This window comes from Podarcis bocagei (genome assembly GCF_964188305.1).
Source record: "Podarcis bocagei genome assembly, chromosome: 11".
Classification (NCBI taxonomy): Eukaryota; Metazoa; Chordata; class Lepidosauria; order Squamata; family Lacertidae; genus Podarcis; species Podarcis bocagei.
Genome location: NC_138136.1, coordinates 13619631 through 13639684, shown reverse-complemented (window position 1 = coordinate 13639684; position 20054 = coordinate 13619631). Strand labels below are relative to the sequence as shown.

Below are 20054 nucleotides of genomic sequence, written 5' to 3'. Positions count from 1 at the left end.
TTATTTCCAAGATGATTGTTGGCAGTGGAATGCCCAGGGGATGATTCTTCTTCTTTGGCGATAACTCTTAGCCAAGTAAGATTGTCTTCCATGAACACAATCTTAACAGTGAGTCCGTAAGTGACTGTGGAGGCCAATTCTGGATCCACAAGTCCTTCTACAGTGGCGACATACGTTTCCAGGCGGGAGTTGATCGCGGTGACGGTTTGCCAAACATGCCTTCCTCTTAGCACGTTTCTCATCCTGAGTTGGAGCATCTTCAAAGCCCATGACACCTTTGGTTAAGGCTGTTCTTCAACTGGAGCGCTCGCAGGCCAGTGTTTCCCAGTTGTCTGTGTTTATACTACATTTTTTAAGATTTGCCTTAAGAGAGTCTATAAACCTCTTTTGTTGACCTCCAGCTTTCCATTTTTAAGTTTTGAATAGAGTACCATAGTTGCTTTGGAAGACGATAATCAGGCATCCACACAACATGACCAGTCCAATGAAGTTGATGTTGAAGAATCATTGCTTTGACACTGGCGATCTCTGCTTCTTTAGCATCTATGGCACAGACCAAAATTCAATTCAGAGAACTGCCTGCTTTTGTGATCTCATTGTTCATGAGAATCTTAGCCAAAACCACACAAAAACCTGTGAATGATAGATCCATGTGGATGCTTAAATGCCTTTGATGGTGAGAAACATATGCAGCTTTGATAACAATCCTACTGTCAGGCTGTGTAGGGGAAGTCTCTTGAGTCTGACTCATCAGTGCAGACTGAGGGCAGATGGGAGATGGGGTTGTAAGTGACTGTGAAGGCAATTCTGGATCCACACGTCCTTCCATGGTGACCTAGGGAATTATGACTGTCCTATCTAGAGCATAAGTATACATGCTACGCTAGCAAGATAATTGTGTTTCTGAAATTCGCCCCCATGAGATAGTGATGGCCACCAGTCAGTCACAGGTCAGCAGAGTGTTCTTGGGCTTCCTGTTCTGCTTCTGGGCTTCCTGTGGGCATCTTGTTCGTCAGTGTGGCAACAGGATGCTGGACTAATTGGGCTTTGGCCTAATCCAGGAGGGTCCTTTGGCTATCTGAGCCTCTTGGGCTTGCCGATCAGAAGGTCGGCGGTTCAAATTCCCACGACGGGGTGAGCTCCCGTTGTTCGGTCCCAGCTCCCACCCACGTAGCAGTTTGAAAGTACGTCAAAGTGCAAGTAGATAAATAGGTACCGCTCTGGCGGGAAGGCAAACGGCGTTTCTGTGCGCTGCCCTGGTTCACCAGAAGCGGCTTAGTCATGCTGGCCACATGACCTGGAAGCTGTCTACAGACAAACGCCGGCTCCCTCGGCCAGTAAAGCGAGCTGAGCACCGCAACCCCAGAGTCATCCACAACTGGACCTAACGGTCAGGGGTACCTTTACCTTTATCTTTAGGCTGATTTTCCTCTGGGTCAGCAAGGGGAAATGTCTGGAAGACTCCTCTAGCTGTGTGCTAGAAGTACTCTCTTGACATTAGAGCTGGGCAATACCTGGTTTTCAGCATTGTGATATATTAGCAGCTAAACATGGTGATATACTGATATATCCCGAGATCTGAATTAAGGATGGAGCTATGTAGAGGCATTGGCTGGCTGCATAGTTTTCTCCGCATTGCAATTTTTGCACATGCACACAAAATAGTGATTTGCAATATATTGCCAGGTCAAAATTATGAAACTGATAGCACGATAGGGGCTTTTAAACGGTTTCGGATTATATATTGATATATCACCCATCCCTACTTGGCATTAGCTTCAATAGCATAATATTGTGTGGATTGTTATTTTTTAAGCTGCTCTCCTTTGTCCTCTCCCATTTGACAGGTTTTTCGATAACTTTCTCTTGAAGTGGCTAAAATGGAGAATAGGATGGTGGTGCAATCTTAAGCCCCCAAAAAAGTAAATTCCATTGACATTGATGGGGTCTGCATACAAGTACATGTGTTTAGGATTATAGGGCTAGCATTTTGTTTTTGTTTTGTAGCTTTGGCATGCTTTGAGATGCTTAACATTCATGTTAAGGAGTCCAGAAATCCTGGTGTGTTAGTTATCCGGAATAAGTGGGGGGCCTGGGAGAAGGGCATGCATGTTGTGGGCTCAAGTTCATTCCAAACATATTTTGCTTTTATGGGCTATGGCCCATGATGTATTCTCAGCTGTGGCTTTGATTTGCAGTGACTCAACTGGGGCAGTGTTTGGACAGCAAAAAAATCCTGCTGATGAGACGTGTAAACTCCCACCCAGAGCTCTAGGTGGTCTTGCCATCTCATCACATACCAAGAGTAGGAGGATACTGACCCCTTTAAATATGTGATGGAGAGCAGGTTTATAGGGCCAGCAGTGAAGGGCTCAAGAAAACTCTTCAGGGCAATTGCATAATGTTTAAATTTTTTTGGCTCTTAAAAAAAGAAATACATGCCTAGAATTGTGTTGTTCAGATGAGACATTACCTATTTGATTCTGCTTCACTGATAGATATGAGAATATTTTGTATTAGATGTTGGAATGAAGATTACTAAACCGAGATTTCAATTCCATCTTGCTAAACAGATTTCAAGAGAGGGAATGAAAACAAAAACAAAACTTAGAGGGGAAATCCAGTGTTAAGTTGTTAGAAAAGAACTTAATTCTGTGCTGACACTGTAGGGTGACCTCAGTGGAAGTCACAGGAGATTAAAGTTTAATACGCTATGCTTTCTCAAAGAGATCAACCTGTTCAAATAGGTGTGTTAGGTCGTAATTAAACAAAGAAATTAGCTGTGATCCTTGATGATGAGGTACCAGTATTCTTCTTACCTTGATAAAAGTGCCATGGGTGCAAACATAAAATGACTACAAATGGCAGCAATCCCCCCCCCCCAAAAAAACCTACTCCATACCAGTGAGTGCAATCACAAAAAGTACTAGTAAATATCTAGTTCAGACAAGGAATTATCATGCATCAAGTGAAAGCAGATTAAACACATACATACAACAGGTTTTTCCCCCAGACACATGATGATGATGATGATGATGATGATGATGATGATGATGATTTATTTGTACCCCACGCATCTGACTGGTTGCCCTAGCCACTCTGGGTGGCTTCCAACATACATAAAAACATAATAAAACATTAAATCTTAAAAAGCATAAGATTCCTGTTTTTCTTTTTAAACTCTCCTCTATGCTCAACAGTTGAGGACCTCTTTTCGTCAGCCCTTTGGCAAGTTGAAGACTTGTATAGAATATGTATAGAAGGAGAAAGGAACGGAGCCAGGCACAAGAGGAACATTTGATCTGATTATAAACAGAGTACAGAGGGATGCGGGTGGCACTGTGGGTTAAATCACTGAGCCTCTTGGGCTTGCCAATCAGAAGGTTGGTGGTTTGAATCCCCGCAACGGGGTGAGCTCCCGTTGCTCGGTCCTTGCTCCTGCCAACCTAGCAGTTCGAAAGCACGTCAAAGTGTAAGTAGATAAATAGACACTGCTCTGGCGGGAATGCAAAGGGCGTTTCTGTGTGCTGCTCTGGTTCGCCAGAAGTGGCTTAGTCATGCTGGCCACATGACTTGGAAGCTGTACGCCGGCTCCCTTGGCCAATAAAGCGAGATGAGCGCCGCAACCCCCGAGTTGGCCACAACTGGACCTAATGGTCAGGGGTCCCTTTACCTTTATAAACAGAGTTAGAATTGACTCCTCCTTGATATACCTTTGCTGACTCCTGTCTTGCACACGCATCTTATACTTGCACTTATAAACAGTTACAAAGAAATTAAGTTATGAAATATGGACTACAGAGAAGTCAGCTACCCAAATGTGATACGAAGAATGAGGACACCAGGAGTGTGCCTCATCTCTGGAAAAGTATATGAATTGACCTAGATGGCTGATAGAGGCAATGTGAGCCATTTAAAAACACACCATGGATTGTGCTTTCAAGCAAGAATCCCTAAACATTTTGTGAATCTTTGTACTTTTGTCCATTTACTGTATTTATTTCCCCCCGATTTGAACTTTAAAATGGTGGTTTTCTTGAGTCGAAATGAGAGTACCCCTAAACGTGTTTTTTTTAGAAGGAAAAAAAGCACTGGTTAAAAGTAAGTTTCCAGTTGCATTTATTATTTGGCTCATGCTTCATATTTAAACCTTATTTCCCTTTGAATGAAACTAGTGTCTTCTTTCTCCCCTTTTAGAAAAGACGGCGGCGAATCGATCGGAGTATGATTGGTGAGCCAACAAACTTTGTTCACACAGCTCATGTAGGATCAGGAGATCTCTTTAGTGGAATGAATTCGGTAAGTCCTGCAACATTTTATTTTATTTTTCCAGCTTTTTTCTTTATATTTTATACATTTCTTTAAATTTTATACATTTTTTGACAAAGTAATAATCATAAATAAATAAAGAATAAAAATGTGCACCCCACCGCTGAGACCATTCCATTGTAACTATCCAACCTCCCAAAATTTCAACACCTCTTGTGGTGGTTTGACCCCTTTCCCTTTTAAAAGTACAAATTCTACAAACACCCTCCATATCTCCTCAAAATAATTTATCTGCATATTCCCCATCTTACCTTAATGGTGCATGTTAATTTATTATTAATAGCTATATCCCACACCTCTTTATACCATTCTTCCATTTTATATTCCGCTTGGCCCTTCCATTTCCTAGCTATAATAATGTGTGCAGCTGTCAATAAATTTGTGAGCAAGTCCTTCATAGCCTGTGAACCTTGCACCCCATCCCTGCAGCATTTAGACTGTATCCTTGAATATGTATATTTTCTAAAACATTAAACAATTTAGATTGTTTAATGTTTAGATTTTAGAATTTAGATTGTTTAATGTTTAGAATTTAGATTGTTTAGAATGTTTAGAATTTAGATTGTTTAATGTTTAGATTGTTTAGAATTTAGATTGTTTAATGTTTGTTAGATTGTTATCCTAAAGATTAGAGATGTGACGTAAAATATTGCTTCATATTTTTTTTTACAAGATGACACAGATGCTCAATTACTTATATTTTAATGCCAATACTAGGTTGGATGCCTTTTGGCCACGCCATTTTGCAGCTCTTACGAGACAGTATATATTCAGGAGGGCAGGAGGGAATGCATCAGTACTGGGAAAAGAAGTAGAAAGGAAAACTCAAAGATGCAAAGGAATTGGTTAACGTATTCAAGCATCATCATTTCTAATTAGTTAAAGAAGTCATCTTCAGGGGCAGCTAGAAAACAAATACGGTGGTAGCTCAGTTTTTGAACGTAATCCGTTCCGGAAGACCATTTGACTTCCAAAACATTCATAAACCGAAGCATTTATTTCTGGATGCATTTACTTACGGAAAACTCAATATGGAAGGCACATGGCACGTTCAACTTCCAAAAAGCATTCGAAAACCGAAGCAGTTACTTCCGGGTTTTTGGAGCTTGAAAACCAAAACGTTCAACTACTGAGACGTTTGAAAACTGAGATACCACTGTATATATTTACAGTGTGGTCGTGCTTGTGTTCGAGTAAGTGTATATATAGGTCTGTAGCCTATTAAGAAAATTATGGATTCATTTATACCTTTAACACACCAGCACATCAAATATAAGAGTATTGTAGCTGATTCACTCAAATGAATAATATCAGAAAGCCTGTAACACGGACAACCTAAATGGCATATTATAGATTGTTTCAAAGTAAGGGGGGTAATCAGTGTTAGAAGCATAGTATTACTTCTCTTTTCAGATCATTTGTAGTGTTGTCTAGTAAACAGAATAAGTTGTACTTTCTCCCCAAGAAGATGTCAGTCTGTAATAAAAAATGCATGTTAGAACACAGACAGCTTCAGCTTCCTTCTTCCAACCCAAAATGCTCTTTCCTATATCCCTTTTATTGTACAAGAAACTCTTGTTATCTTTTTTTAATAGGCTCAAATCTGCTATGTAAAAATGTATGCTAACTAGTTTCTTCAAAGGAAAGACTGAAACTGTTTCTCGAAAGGCCAAAATGTGTGTTTGCCTGCAGGTAGCTATCTAACCATACAAGAAATAAACCTAGGAACTGCTAACGAAGGAAAATAACGCACACCACAGATAAAATTAACAAATCAGCTGTTCTAGAATTCTTTTATTAGCATGACCTTTGAAATATCCTGGAGAAAACTTGGATAGCCCTAGGTAGAAATCCCTAAAGTCACACATTCCTATGTTAGCATAGTTCACTAGAAGCAAGAATCAAAAGAACTCACATCTTCACTGAAGAGGGCCAGAGATGGTGTTTGCAAACCTAGAATTGAGATGAATAATTGAGGTTTAGGCTGCACATATTGGAGAGCAGGTTTGGCTGTTAACTTGCTGCACAATTACAGAGGGAACAAACTCCCTGTGTTTTTTGTTCCGCCAGCACAGCACTATATTTAAAATGCATTAAAGGTGTTTACAAGGTTGGATAAATCCCTGTCCATTCCTTATATGGATTTGGAGTTTCTGTGAAGGCATGGGGAATGAGCTGCATTGAAGTTACAGATCCAAATGCTTTTAAATCCGTGTTCTCTTTATCATCTCTTCATTTCATGCTGCTTGGGGATCTGAGCTCCCAGAATACATATTTCAATTTTAAAAATTGCAAAAATAAAGAGAATTTTAAATTTCACCTTACAAAAAAGGGGCATACTAATGTCTGATTTTACATTCTTGAATTTTTAAAATAAATTATGCATGTACAATATTATTATTGTAGCAAAGTGACTTCATGCTCAGCTGTTTTGCATATTTATTGCACACATAACTTTCCCCCCCCCAATTTTCCCAAATAAGTTTGTTCTCCCTAAAGTCTGTTTTGATTCATGGCTTACAAATCACAGTAATAAATGCCATTTTCTTATATTTTTATGGATAAGCATTTCAAAACATTTTTGTCTCTGTCTATTTCATCCTAGAAGAATTTATTTCATCTAACAGAATTGATATGTTAACATTCCACTTAAATAAATTTCCTATTAAGAGAGTAAGAGATGAATCAATTGGAAGAAAACATGGATCTCTTTTGCATAGCTATGTAGACATCTATTTTTAAGACATCTGTTGCAATGCATACATCCTGTGCAAGAAATGTTGGACTCTTATATGATATACACGATTCTATTTGTCTCTCCTAAAAAGAAAAACATTTTCTGTTTCTAAGCCATGTTTATAACTCAAGATCACACATGTATATCTGCTGCAACATCAAATGATGTACAAAACACTGATCCCATGCTGCAGCTACGAGGGACTGAAGGTTCCCTCGTATGTTACTCCCACAAAGTTGTGATCATGTGATCACACAGCTCACCCTGGCCCTGATGTCCAGGCATTAGGCATGAGAATCCCCGCGACAGGGTGAGCTCCTGTCACTCTGTCCCAGCTCCTGCCAACCTAGCAGTTCAAAAGAATGCCAGTGCAAGTAGATAAACAGGTACCGCTGCGGCAGGAAGGTAAATGGCATTTCCGTGCGGTCTGGTTTCTGTCACGGTGTCCTGTTGCACCAGAAGAGGTTCAGTCCTGCTAGCCACTTGACCTGGAAAACTGTCTGTGGACAAACGCAGGCTCCCTCGGCCTGAAAGCGAGATGAGCGCCGCAACCCCATAGTCGCCTTTGACTGGACTTGACTGTCCAGGGGTCCTTTAGGGACAGCATTGGTTTAGTAAAGAGATGTTATTCTCCTTATGGAAACTAAACAACTAGGAAAAGTGCTATCCATGTCAAATGTGTTCAAATGCCAGTCAACCTACCTTCTAGGAATGAACTTGTGCTAAATCAGTTCCTCCGTTAAAGAGGGCACGTATTGCAGTGAGACCTGGACAACCGACACCCTGTGTTGTGGGTGGGTACATTTGGTCAGCCACAACACCCGATTGGTAGGTTCCTCAAAGCTGGGTACAATCTGGGCAATGGGATGCAGTCCAAATGGTTCGAGGGACCTATTTATGCCCATGCACGTGACCCAGAGCTTCCTCTTTCAGTGTGTGCATTTGGAACACCCACCCACCTCTCCCTACTTTTAGGGTTTGTTGCGCTTGACCTTGCTATGCCGTCGTGTGTCGTCTGTCGTTGGGACAGGGGCACGGCAGGAATTTTCCCCACTTGGCTGATTGGCTGTTGCCATTTGGGTTTCGCCTGCCGCGTAGCAAATCGTCACAACTTGTAAGGTTGAGGATAGGCTCTGGTTCAGGTGACAGGGATGGGAGAACGCTCTCACTATCCCTATGTGAAGGTTATTCCGTTAAAGGAATCCAGGGACTTGATGGTTTGGTCAACCCCTGAGAGGGGGTTGTGCCCGTGCCTGAGTCCAGGGGGACATTTGGGTGGCGGAATTAGCCCGTTCCCAGCTTTCCGCTTATCCAGGTGTTCACCCTTGGCTGACCTATGCTGGAACCCTGGGTCAGTGCTACCTGTGTGGCAGGGAGCTAGTCGAACCAGAGCCTATGCAACTAGTTACTTTCTGTAATCAATAAAGTTGTGGCCTAAATTCTGCCAAAAAACACACCAAAATTTGAGTCAAGTGTGAATTTATTTTAGGGGGGAGGTTTCTGGGTCTGAACACGCAATGTAATGAACTTGAGAGGCCACCAGTTCATGGCTGACCGTGCCACTTTCTTTCCTACCCTTTCCCTGTATGTCTAGGTGAGTTCAATTCAGAACCAAATGCAGTCCAAAGGAGGCTATGGAGGAGGAATGTCTGCAAATGTTCAAATGCAGCTTGTAGATACAAAGGCGGGATAACCGTGGGACATACTTTGAGTGAGTATTACAGAATTTGCAAGCGCTATTGCCGACTTTTCTCTGCTATTAACAGAGAAGAAGCTGCTGTGCTCCTTTTAAGCGATTCTCTGTAAATAGCTTGTTTGTTATATTTGTCGCGAGCCCAGGAGCCGGCTGCAAGAAATATGTGCGTCCAAATGTGTGTTAGGTATTATGCAATGAGCGATAAGATCAAGTACTTCCAGTACCAATTATAAGAAAGAGATTTTGTTCGACTGATTTCGCACACTCGTCCATCAGGAACTAGCTTTAGGCCTTTGGCGTTCATCTTTGTAGGAAATATTGGCCCCTAAATTCCTCAGTGGTACCAAAACGAGAACAGTTAAATTGCAGAGAAGGGGTAACATCACAGTTAAAGTATGATTGCATAAATAGAGCATGCGAGCATTTTTTTATTTCTGATAGCAGAAATAAAACAATCAAACAATCTCTTAAGTTCCTTAGTTCCCTGCTCCCACACATGGTTTCCTACTGCTGCTGGAGGTTAGGAAACACACACTGTAATGATGTCTCAACGTGAGATGAAATTTGCGCTATGTGTCACAGTTTGAGAGAACACAGCCTATGGCTGCCATGTTCAGTAGTAGCTGCTTGCAAGCTACATTTCTTTCTTATCCTACTTTTTATTCATTCTTTTATTTCTATTTTGTACATTTATTTACATTTCATGCACTCTGTTTTTTTTAAAAAGTAGTAATAATAAATAAATAAGCATAAAAATGTGCACCCCACCACCGAGACCATTCCATCATAACTATCCAACCTCCCAAAAATTCAGCACCTCTTGCGATGATTGTTTGACCCCTTTCCCTTTTAACAGTACAGATTCTACAAACAATATCTCCTCAAAATCATTTCCCCTGCATGTTCCCCGTCTTACCTTAATGGCACATGTTAATTTAGCATGAATAGCTATATCCCACACCTCTTTATACCAATCTTCCACTTTATATTCTGCGTGCCCCTTCCACTTCATGGCTATCATCATTCGTGCGGCTGTCACTAAGTTTGTGAGCAAGTCCTTCATAGCCTGTGAATTTTCCACCCCATCATAGATTGATAATAATGCTGCCTCTGGAACTTTGGACAACTTTAACCCAGTGATTTCTGTTATCTCCTTATATATTTTTTTTTACATATTTACACTGCCACCACATGTGAACATAATTCCGCAAGCTACATTTCTGCCCTCGTTCTGAGAATGTCTTGTTTGTCTTTGTACTAATTCATTGCTCTGTTTTCCCCCCACAGATCCTTGTGAATATCTGTACCTTCTTTCCTGTGTTCCTCTATGCCTTGGTGACTGCTTCCTGTGCTCATGAGAGAAGTTGATGGTTCATCACCCACCCCTTGTGATTACGCCGTTGAAACATTCCTTTTCTGCTGTGAGGGTGACATTTATCAGACTGGTCTTGTCATGCTTTTCAAGTGGCAAGCTTACATCTCACTGCTACCCAAAACATCTGTGGACATGTATTGGTTGGTTGAGTTGTTCTTTGGGGGACATTTTTAGTCTATTCTCAGCATTTTAAAACAACATTTTTAAGCGATCTAAACATGTAGTTTGGTGTTGGGTTGACCTCTTTATTTTTACTCCCTCTGCAAGGCCTCGTTTACGGCATTCTCATCGGTTGTTATTGTTTTTTTTAATCCTTATTTCCTTTTCTGTGATTAGAAGCAAGCAAGTTCCTATTAATATGTTGAACCTGTCATTGTTAATATAATTTTATTATTTTTTAGGGAAAAGGTCTGGGACCTGCAAGCACAATGATCATTCCACACAGTCAGAAATCAGCAGAGTATAGGAGCGCATGCTTTGTGAATTTGCTTGGTATGGTGGCCTGTTGGGTGCCAAAAACTTTTTTTTTTTAATGCTTGTTCTTGCAGATGGATGGTATTAATGCTGATTAAAAAGTTTTGCAATGGCACCAGATCATGCTAATCTCTCTGGGGGGAAAGGTCTTGTATCTTTTAGCTGCTTTGGAAATACATCGTCTTAGGTTTTGATCCAGCTGGTCTTGAAATAATAAAGAGAGCTTGCATTCATAAGGCATTTTGTTGTAAATGTTCAGTATATTTATTTGAAAGAGCTGACCTCAAGATTGTAACCCGGTGTAGTAACGTACATACTAAATGTTGTGGTTGCGCTTTGTCTGGTTAAAGAGGCATCGTTATGTTGGCTGCTTTTTTCTTTTCTCTCTCCCCCCACGTTTTTTTTTTAAAAAAGCTTAATTTTAGGCCATTCCGGCATTGCCAGTAGCAGCATGTTGAACTGCCTGCAATATTATAGCTGGAATTTAGTTGACCTCTCTAAGTAGTTGGCAGTTTCTGCGTACTAAATATTTAGGGGCCATGTAAGTTGCTGAAAGCAACATAGTAACCTGGCAGAAACTGGTGCCAGCGAAAACAACATACAGGGTGGCTTTTTGCTATATTGGTCAAGAAGCCTTTTGCTCAGGTTCCAAAGCATGTTCCTCTTTCACAAAGTGTGAAAATTGTGTTTTTTAATATTGCACTGTTCTTGAAATATTTCTGTAAGTGGTCCTCTTTTCTTTTTTCCTTTCTTTTCTTTTTTTCATCTTCCCCACCCTCATGCCCCCTTGGTCATAAGAAGCTGAAGTCAGTTGATTAAACACTAGCAAAATATTTTTTTAAAACCGCATTTAGAATGCTCCTCATACATTTTTAACATCTTAACTGGCAAGTGGCATTACTGAGCCTAATTGGAAAAGTTCTTGAAAGCGACAAGCACAGATAGACACAAGACAAAAGAGAGAGAGAGAGCAAGAAAAGAGAATTTGCGGCATAAAATCCATTCATTTCCACATGGTTCATGCAGAAACGTCATGAAACTAGCATTGCTTTGTAGTTAATGCCGAAATATTTCTCTCTGCTCCCATTGGTAATTTGTAATGGGAAGACACTAGAATGAAAGGTAATCAAAAAACAGTTTTTTTAAAAAAATCCTGGTACTACTGAAAGTATTAATATTTTTCAAAAGCTAATAAAACAACATCAGTTGGATAATGATCCAAGACCACTGTTGAAGTCCCAAACTACCAAGGAAGTCATATGTCTAAGCATCTCTGAAATGAGTAGAAGCAGTGGCTAAGCTCATCTGTGCCAGATATTGCTCTGCATTCATTTCAATGAGCTAAGTCCAGAAGATGTTCCTGTTGCATTGATCCCATAGACTTTCTGAGGACAGCAAGGCTATAGGACCGTAATGCGATTTTGTGGGGCAAAGATCCAATTTAGATGTCCCATCAAATCTTCACTGACTGGAGGTGCTGATTTATGATGTTGCACCTCTCTTTGGCTGTTTGGGCCAAATAAATGGCAACTTAATGATAGTTATCTTAGTTCAATTGTGTACATTCTCAAAAATGCTCTTCAAAATATAGGATTTCAGAATTACTTTCACTTTTGTCCTTGCTGACGGAAAATAAATTTTTTGGAGCATTTGTTTTGTCTGGGGGGAAAAGTAATAATCTTCAGCTCAGTCGCCAGAAAAGAGAGACATATTTTTATAACAAACATACTTTTTTTTGTACATTATGTTCATTCTTAAATAATGTAAGTTCAATGTTGTCTTGTAGATATTAAAAGGAGAATATTGACTTTTGATTCAATAAATGTTTTCTTTCAGCTGCTGGTTTACCTATTTCTTTATCATAACCACTACCTATTGGTTTGGAGGGATCAGAGCCTGCCGGCCTTCAAAACACTGTTTCATCTTTTCAGTTTTAGTGCTTTACTGGAAGGTAAAGGTGGGGACCATATGGAAGCAGCTTTGTAGATTCTCTTTTAGATCATTACAGTGGTGCCTCGCAAGACGAAAAGAATCCGTTCTGTGATTCTCTTCGTCTAGCGGTTTTTTTCGTCTTGCGAAGCAAGCCCATTGAAGGATTAGCGGATTAGCGCTATTAGCGCTATTAGAGGCTTTTAGAGGCTTTTAGCGGCTTATCTGCTGATCGGATCAGCTGATAAGCGGCTTAGCGGCTTAGAAAAGGGGGGGGGGGAAACCAGCAGGAACTCGCAAGACATTGTCGTCTTGCAAAGCAAGCCCATAGGAGATTCGTTTTGCGAAGCACCTCCAAAACAGAAAACTCTTTCGTCTAGCGAGTTTTCCGTCTTGCGAGGCATTCGTCTTGCGGGGCACCACTGTATTTAACAAAATGTTGAAGCCCAGAGCATTGCTGTGGAAGATTTCACCCACTTCTCTCAAATCAAATTCTGTAGAAATAATTATATATACACCCTGCCCATCTGGCTGGGTTTCTGGGCGGCTCGCAACAGAACACCAATAACAATAATAAAAAAGGAGCAACATCAAACATTTAAAACTTGCCTAAACAGGGCTGCCTTCAGATGTCTTCTAAAAGTCAGATAGTTGCTTATTTCCTTGGCATCTGAGGGGAGGGCGTTCCACAGGGCAGGTGCCACTACCGAGAAGGCCCTACAGCAATGCGTCATTTTTGAGACTGCCTAGATCAATGGCCAAGGAATTGCAACAGGTGGTTCACAAATAATCTTGTGGACAGATTATTAACTGCTACCCACCATGTTGATTCTGTTTCACAGGTATTGAAAGATAACCATTGGCTTCCAGTTTGTATGTGGGTGCCATTCAAAGGTCTGATTTGGACTTATAACACCCTAATATCTCGAGAATATAACATCACTACTTCAGATGTCTTCTAAAAGTCAGATAGTTTATTTCTTTGACATCTGCTGGAAGGGCATTCCACAGGGCGGGCGCCACTACCGAGAAGGCCCTCTGCCTGGTTCCCTGTAACCTCACTTCTCACAGTGAGGGAACCACCAGAAGGCCCTCAGAGCTGGACCTCAGTGTCTGGCTGAATGATGGGGGGAGATGCTCCTTTAGGTATACTGGGGTGAGACCATTTAGGGCTTTAAAGGTCAGCACCAACACTTTGAATTGATGCACACAGGTATCAACTGCAGCAGTCTTCCAAATGTCAGGTGAAGAACTCATAAATATGACCACCTCTGGTCAGGATGTGTCAAGTGCATCTCTCTTATTCCCAAGTAATCACAGCTAGGGATTTTGAATAAACTTAGCCTTCAACATTTCCCTTAATACGCTTCACAATTTCTACTTTTTATACTAATAGAAAAGGCAGGTGAATAAGGACACCTACACAGAAGATTAAAAATACATTGAAACATCAGTCATTAAAAACTTCCCTAAACAGGGCTGCCTTCAGATGTCTTCTAAAAGTCAGATAGTTGTTTATTTCCTTGACATCTGATGGAGGGCGTTCCACAGGGTGGGTGCCACTACCGAGAAGGCCCTCTGCCTGGTTCCCTGTAACCTCACTTCTCGCAGTGAGGGAACTGTCAGAAGACCCTTGGTGCTGGACCTCAGTGTCCCAGCTGAATGATGGGGTTGGAGACGCTCCTTCAGGTCTACTGGGCCGAGACCGTTTAGGTCAGTATAGGGATGGGGAACCCACACCTAAAGGACGGCGTGGAAGAATCATACACCAATGGGAGCGTGTGAGTAGTTCCATATATTTATGTTAGTCTCTCTGAGTGTCATTGCTTATGTAGTCCAAATGGCTCCATGCCTGCCCAAGAGTGAGGTATCTACAGGTTCTGGGGAGGGAAATCTAAGGAGGGAAGGAGCCCCCCAAAACAACCCAATGCAGACAGAGCATATTCAGTGGCCATGGGATGTTGACTGAGTGTTGGGGGTGGAGGGATGGAAAACTGGGTGGTTCTTGCAGCTGCTGTTGAAATTGTAAAACAATGAACAGGGCGGAGCAATGGAGAACTTCTAAAACAACAATGGGATATTAGCTCCGCCCAAAGCATGATGGAGAGCAGCAGCGACTGGGAAAAGAGAGACGTAACATTTTACAAGGACAGGAAGAAACACCACGGACAGAATAATCGTCACACACAGGAGGAATATGGATATAGTTTGAATGCTTCACCTATAGCTTTATAAATCATTTAATGTGTAAAGACAAATGGATGTCGTCAATATTGCAGTTGTCGTATAAGGGATTGTTATTTTGGCTGGAATGTAATTGAGTTGAATATGATTTTAGAACGCAGAAACAAAGTAAACCATCAAACCATCAATTCTAACACGCGGGAGGCCACCTAAATTATACAATTTGGCATCTGAATGATTGGGATGAGTAATTGTATTATAATTGAGCATTGTTATAATGAGGCTACCATTGGATTGTTGTAATTGAAAACTAATAAAAATTATTGTAAAATTTAAAAAAAGGAAAACTGAGCAAGGGGAATCATAGAATCATAAAATCATAGAGTTGGAAGAGACCACAAGGGCCATCGAGTCCAACCCCCTGCCAAGCAGGAAACACCATCAGAGCACTCCTGACATATGGTTGTCAAGCCTCTGCTTAAAGACCTCCAAAGAAGGAGACTCCACCACACTCCTTGGCAGCAAATTCCACTGTCAAACAGCTCTTACTGTCAGGAAGTTCTTCCTAATGTTTAGGTGGAATCTTCTTTCTTGTAGTTTGGATCCATTGCTCCGTGTCCGCTTCTCTGGAGCAGCAGAAAACAACCTTTCTCCCTCCTCTATATGACATCCTTTTATATATTTGAACATGGCTATCATATCACCCCTTAACCTCCTCTTCTCCAAGCTAAACATGCCCAGCTCCCTTAGCCGTTCCTCATAAGGCATCGTTTCCAGGCCTTTGACCATTTTGGTTGCCCTCCTCTGGACACGTTCCAGTTTGTCAGTGTCCTTCTTGAACTGTGGTGCCCAGAACTGGACACAGTACTCCAGGTGAGGTCTGACCAGAGCAGAATACAGTGGCACTATTACTTCCCTTGATCTAGATGCTATACTCCTATTGATGCAGCCCAGAATTGCATTGGCTTTTTTAGCTGCCGCGTCACACTGTTGGCTCATGTCAAGTTTGTGGTCAACCAAGACTCCTAGATCCCTTTCACATGTACTGCTCTCAAGCCAGGTGTCACCCATCTTGTATTTGTGCCTCTCATTTTTTGTGCCCAAGTGCAATACTTTACATTTCTCCCTGTTAAAATTCATCTTGTTTGTTTTTGCCCAGTTCTCTAATCTGTCAAGGTCGTTTTGAAGTGTGGGAGTAAGAATAGAATCCTCTCCAGGGCTGTCAGATCAACCCAAGGGCTACCAATAAATTAGCATGTATTCAGAGAAATGGACTTCGTTGGGAAGATGGGTAGGATATAAATCTAATAAATAATACATAAATAAAATTGGTCCTCAAAATGTTGCAGAAGATGCTGATTAATGATGGGCACAACCCACCCCCTTTTGATTCAATATGGGCTGCATCTTCCTTGGCTTTTTCCAATAATTCTTCAAAGCTTGGGGAGACCAACCCCAGGGGAACTTCTCCATCACAAGCAACCTCCTAACCAGTATCACTGCTTTTAATGCTTAACTCATTATTTATATGGTCTTTATTGTTTCTCTCTTCTATTTGATATGTCTCAGCTAAGCAGCTAGAATAAATAAAAAGTTTTTAAATAAACTTAAAAAAGAACCAAAACACAAGTAGTTTTTAAATTAATATTTAATTTGGAATACTTGTTGATAATTCCATGCCAGGATCTTGTTGATAGATTTAACACTGCGTAAAACACATTCTTGGCCTAGTTGCGTGTGGAGGCCCCCCAAACCACCCCCAAACGAAGACACAATAGACACAGATTTTAGTTTAAGGTTTTTGGTATTAAATTTTGGGCACAACTTTATTGATTACAGCATGTGAGTGGTTGCTTAGGCATTGGTTCCAGACTACCTGAACCTGCACGGTGGCAGGAACACGACTGACACTGGGCACCACCATCCACTGGGCAAGCATCCTGGGGGAGCGAGAACTCCTTCGATCTCACAGCTCACCCCAGATGCTCCCAGGGGCTCTGGCGTTGCCCTAGCTCCTTGACAGGGTTCGGACAAAAGCAAGGCAAGCCCCTGGATTCCTTTAACGGAATTTCCTAGCAGCAGCAATGGAGGGGCAGGCACAGCCAACCATGTCCTCTCCCCAAAACATTGAACCAAATGCCTAACCACCAACCTTACAAAGTTGTGACGATTTGCTACACGGTAGGCAAAAACCAAGTGGCAACAGCCAATCAGCCAAATGGCAAAATTCCTACCGGTCCCCTGCTCCAAAATAGAGACCCCTAGACAGACATTGTTGTTGTTTAGTCATTTAGTCGTGTCCGACTCTTCGTGACCCCATGGACCAGAGCATGACAGGCACTCCTGTCTTCCACTGCCTCCCACAGTTTGGTCAAACTCATGTTGGTAGCTTCAAGAACATTGTCCAACCATCTCGTCCTCTGTCGTCCCCTTCTCCTTGAGCCCTCAATCTTTCCCAACATCAGGGTCTTTTCCAGGGAGTCTTCTCTTCTCATGAAGTGGCCAAAGTCTTGGAGCCTCAGCTTCACGATCTGTCCTTCCAGTGAGCACTCAGGGCTGATTTCCTTCAGAATGGAGAGGTTTGATCTTCTTGCAGTCCATGGGACTCTCAAGTGTCTCCTCCAGCACCATAATTCAAAAGCATCAATTCTTCGGCAATCAGCCTTCAAGGCCATGAGAACAACCGTAAATACAGGGAGAGGAGGACGGGTGATCCGCTGCATGTCACAAGAAAGTGAAACTCTCCAGTGACGTGCAGCAGCTTAAGCCAGTGTTTCCCAACCGATGTTCCGCGGCACACTAGTGTGCCGCCAGACGTTGCCTGGTGTGCCGTGGGAGGGAGGCGGGCGAGTCGGGCAGTGAGAGGCGGGGCGGCGGCGGCGAGGAGAGGCCACCCAGCGCGGGGCTCTCGCCATCTGCCTGCCTGGCTGCCTGCCTGACGCGCAAACCCCCGGCGCAGGCGCCCCGCTTGTTGACACGGGAGGGGAGGGGGGAGAGGAAACGCTGCTGGTGCCGCTGCTCCTCGGCGGCGGCTCCTCCTCTCAGCCCGCCCTGCCTATATTTGCGCCAATCCCCGCCCACTAAAGCATTCGCGCCTCCCAATGGGAAGCCTTGCCGGGCGGCGGGCGCTGTTGCCTGAGAGTTCTGAAGCCACGCCCACTTTCCCAGAGACTGGCGGTTCTGAGGGATCCAGGGCAGGGCCGGCGCGCGCGCGCGCTTCTTGCTGCCCGGGCGCTTGCTCTAATCCCGCCTTCCCTGGGAGGGAGGGACGGCGGTGGCCACGAGCGTCCGGGGTGGGGCACGCGCTGGCTCTCCCTGGCGGCCCCCGTGCCTGGCGTTCTATCAGTGCGCCTCCTCTCTCTTTCCCCACCCATCCTCCACGTGCTGCGCTCTAACCCAGAGTTAGAAGCGAATTAGAACACGCCCCCCGTGTGTGGTGTGTTTTTTTTGCTGCTCCTCTTTTTTTAGGGCTTTTGGGAGGCTTTTGGGACGGCGTCGAGGGGTGGTGCCCACGCTCCTTGTGCGCCCGCCCCGGAGGCTCGCCTGCGCGGTAGTGCTAGAGGAGGAGAGAGGTGGGCATGGCGGCTGTTTTGGAGCTGTTGCTGCAGGACGAAGTGGCAGCCAGCGCTGTCGCGCGGTGGCTGAAGGCGAGCCAGAGCCCCTGCGCCGTGGAGGTAAAACGCGCAGCGCCGCCCTTGCTTCACCCAGCCCTCGGTTCGAGCGGGAAGTATCCGGGAAAACGGAGTTGATGCCGGCCTTCAAAACTCTGCGCTCCAAAAGGGAGGCGGGAGGGGGAAAAAACAGGTCGACCACTTGAGGTTTCCTCCTCTGGCGGGATGCTAAGTGGGAAGCTGCAGCCTTCAGGCCTGCGCTATGTGAACTCCTGAAGGGCTCTTGCGGTAGCTTTTCGGGAGCCCAGGTGTATATATGTGCCCCCCTGAGGGAGCCCTTCACTGAACCTGAGAACCCTGCTGTGGAGTTGGTGGGACTGAGTTGCTGTGCGCCCTTACGAATCCTTCCCAAATGCAGCTTTAATGATTCAGAAACAAGACCTACAGAATTCGTTGGAAGTTACTATTTTTTTATTTTTATTTTACATAAGTAAAAAGTGACCTTTCCCCATCTGGCATGGTGGTGTGCCTCGAGATTTTTTTCATGAAACAAGTGTGCCTTTGCCCAAAAAAGGTTGGGAAACACTGGCTTAAGCAGCCCCTCAGCAGCCAATAACCAACAGAGGGGCAACCAATGGGGAGTTGTGGCCATCAAAATGGTCCCGCCCCACAACAGGGAGGCAGTTTCTGGTGATCTCACTGCAACACGTGCCCTCCATGATGGAGGGCCTGACTTATGTAATGCAATGTGTAATTCATCTCTATCTCTGTAAGCTTCTTGGCATTTTTTTCCTCTCCCCCTTTCCTCCCATTTTTTTGTTTGTTTGAAGAGTCTCCTGACTTAACCTGACAGTTTCAATCTCTTGTCTCACCATCTGCTGACATTCAAACATTTGTCTTCTATTGTACTTTGCACAAGTGTCAAACTTGAGAGGTGAGCATTCCTAATTCAAACAAAAATGTGCTCCAAGAACTTAAACTTGTTAAACATTAACAGCCAAGTTGTGAAACTTGCTCTGCTGGAAAAAAAACGAAAGCTCAGTTTACAGATAGTATTTAACTCTGAGTAGGCTTGCTAAAATGTATAAGATTGAATCAGATAAGTGCTGGAGATGCAATGAGGTTGAGGGAAGGTTCTTTCATATATGGTGGACTTGTAAAAGGGTAATAGAGAATGGGGAAATAATTCATAATGAATTGAAAAAAGTGTTTAAAAGCACTTCCCCCCCCCCAAAAAAAAACCAGAGTCCTTTTTGCTGGGGATAATTCAGATTGAAATTCCCAGGTGTCAAAAAAGGTTATTTATGTATGCCACTACTGAGGCCTGTGTTTTGTTAGCCCCAAAATGGAAAACTAGCGAGGTTCCAACCAAAGAACTTAAACCGAGAACAAGAAGAAATATGTTTAAAGGAGATTGGAAAATATTTATTGAATATATGGGGGGAAATTGTGTACACTTGAAAACATTGGCAGCATTAAGATAAATTCAACAGTATAAGTAAGTTTTGATGGATATAATAATGGAATACTGAATGGTTCAGTTTATGTAAAATATGCAGGGATTTATGATATGCAAAATGAACCATGGAAAGAGAAGAAGGGAAGTCACTGATATTTTAAGGTTGTTTAAATGAATATTCAAAATTGTAAAACAGAATATATATATATATATATATATATATATATATATATATATATATGCTTTCGTAGATTTTCACG

At 42.8% G+C, this 20054-nt stretch overlaps 1 protein-coding gene across 4 annotated transcripts in view; it reads left to right on the top strand.

Annotated features, from left to right (window-relative positions):
* Window positions 1-12446, top strand: part of CDC42SE2 (CDC42 small effector 2) — a 95534-nt gene extending 83088 nt beyond the window's left edge. For all 4 annotated transcript variants that reach the window (XM_081213944.1, XM_081213942.1, XM_081213943.1 and 1 more), the window contains 3 exons: window positions 4198-4299; window positions 8661-8777; window positions 10050-12446. In XM_081213944.1, the coding sequence (XP_081070070.1) occupies window positions 4198-4299; window positions 8661-8759 (201 nt within the window). In that variant the 3' untranslated portion in view covers window positions 8760-8777; window positions 10050-12446. The remainder of the gene's footprint in view (window positions 1-4197; window positions 4300-8660; window positions 8778-10049) is intronic.
* The last annotated feature ends 7608 nt before the right edge of the window (window positions 12447-20054 follow it).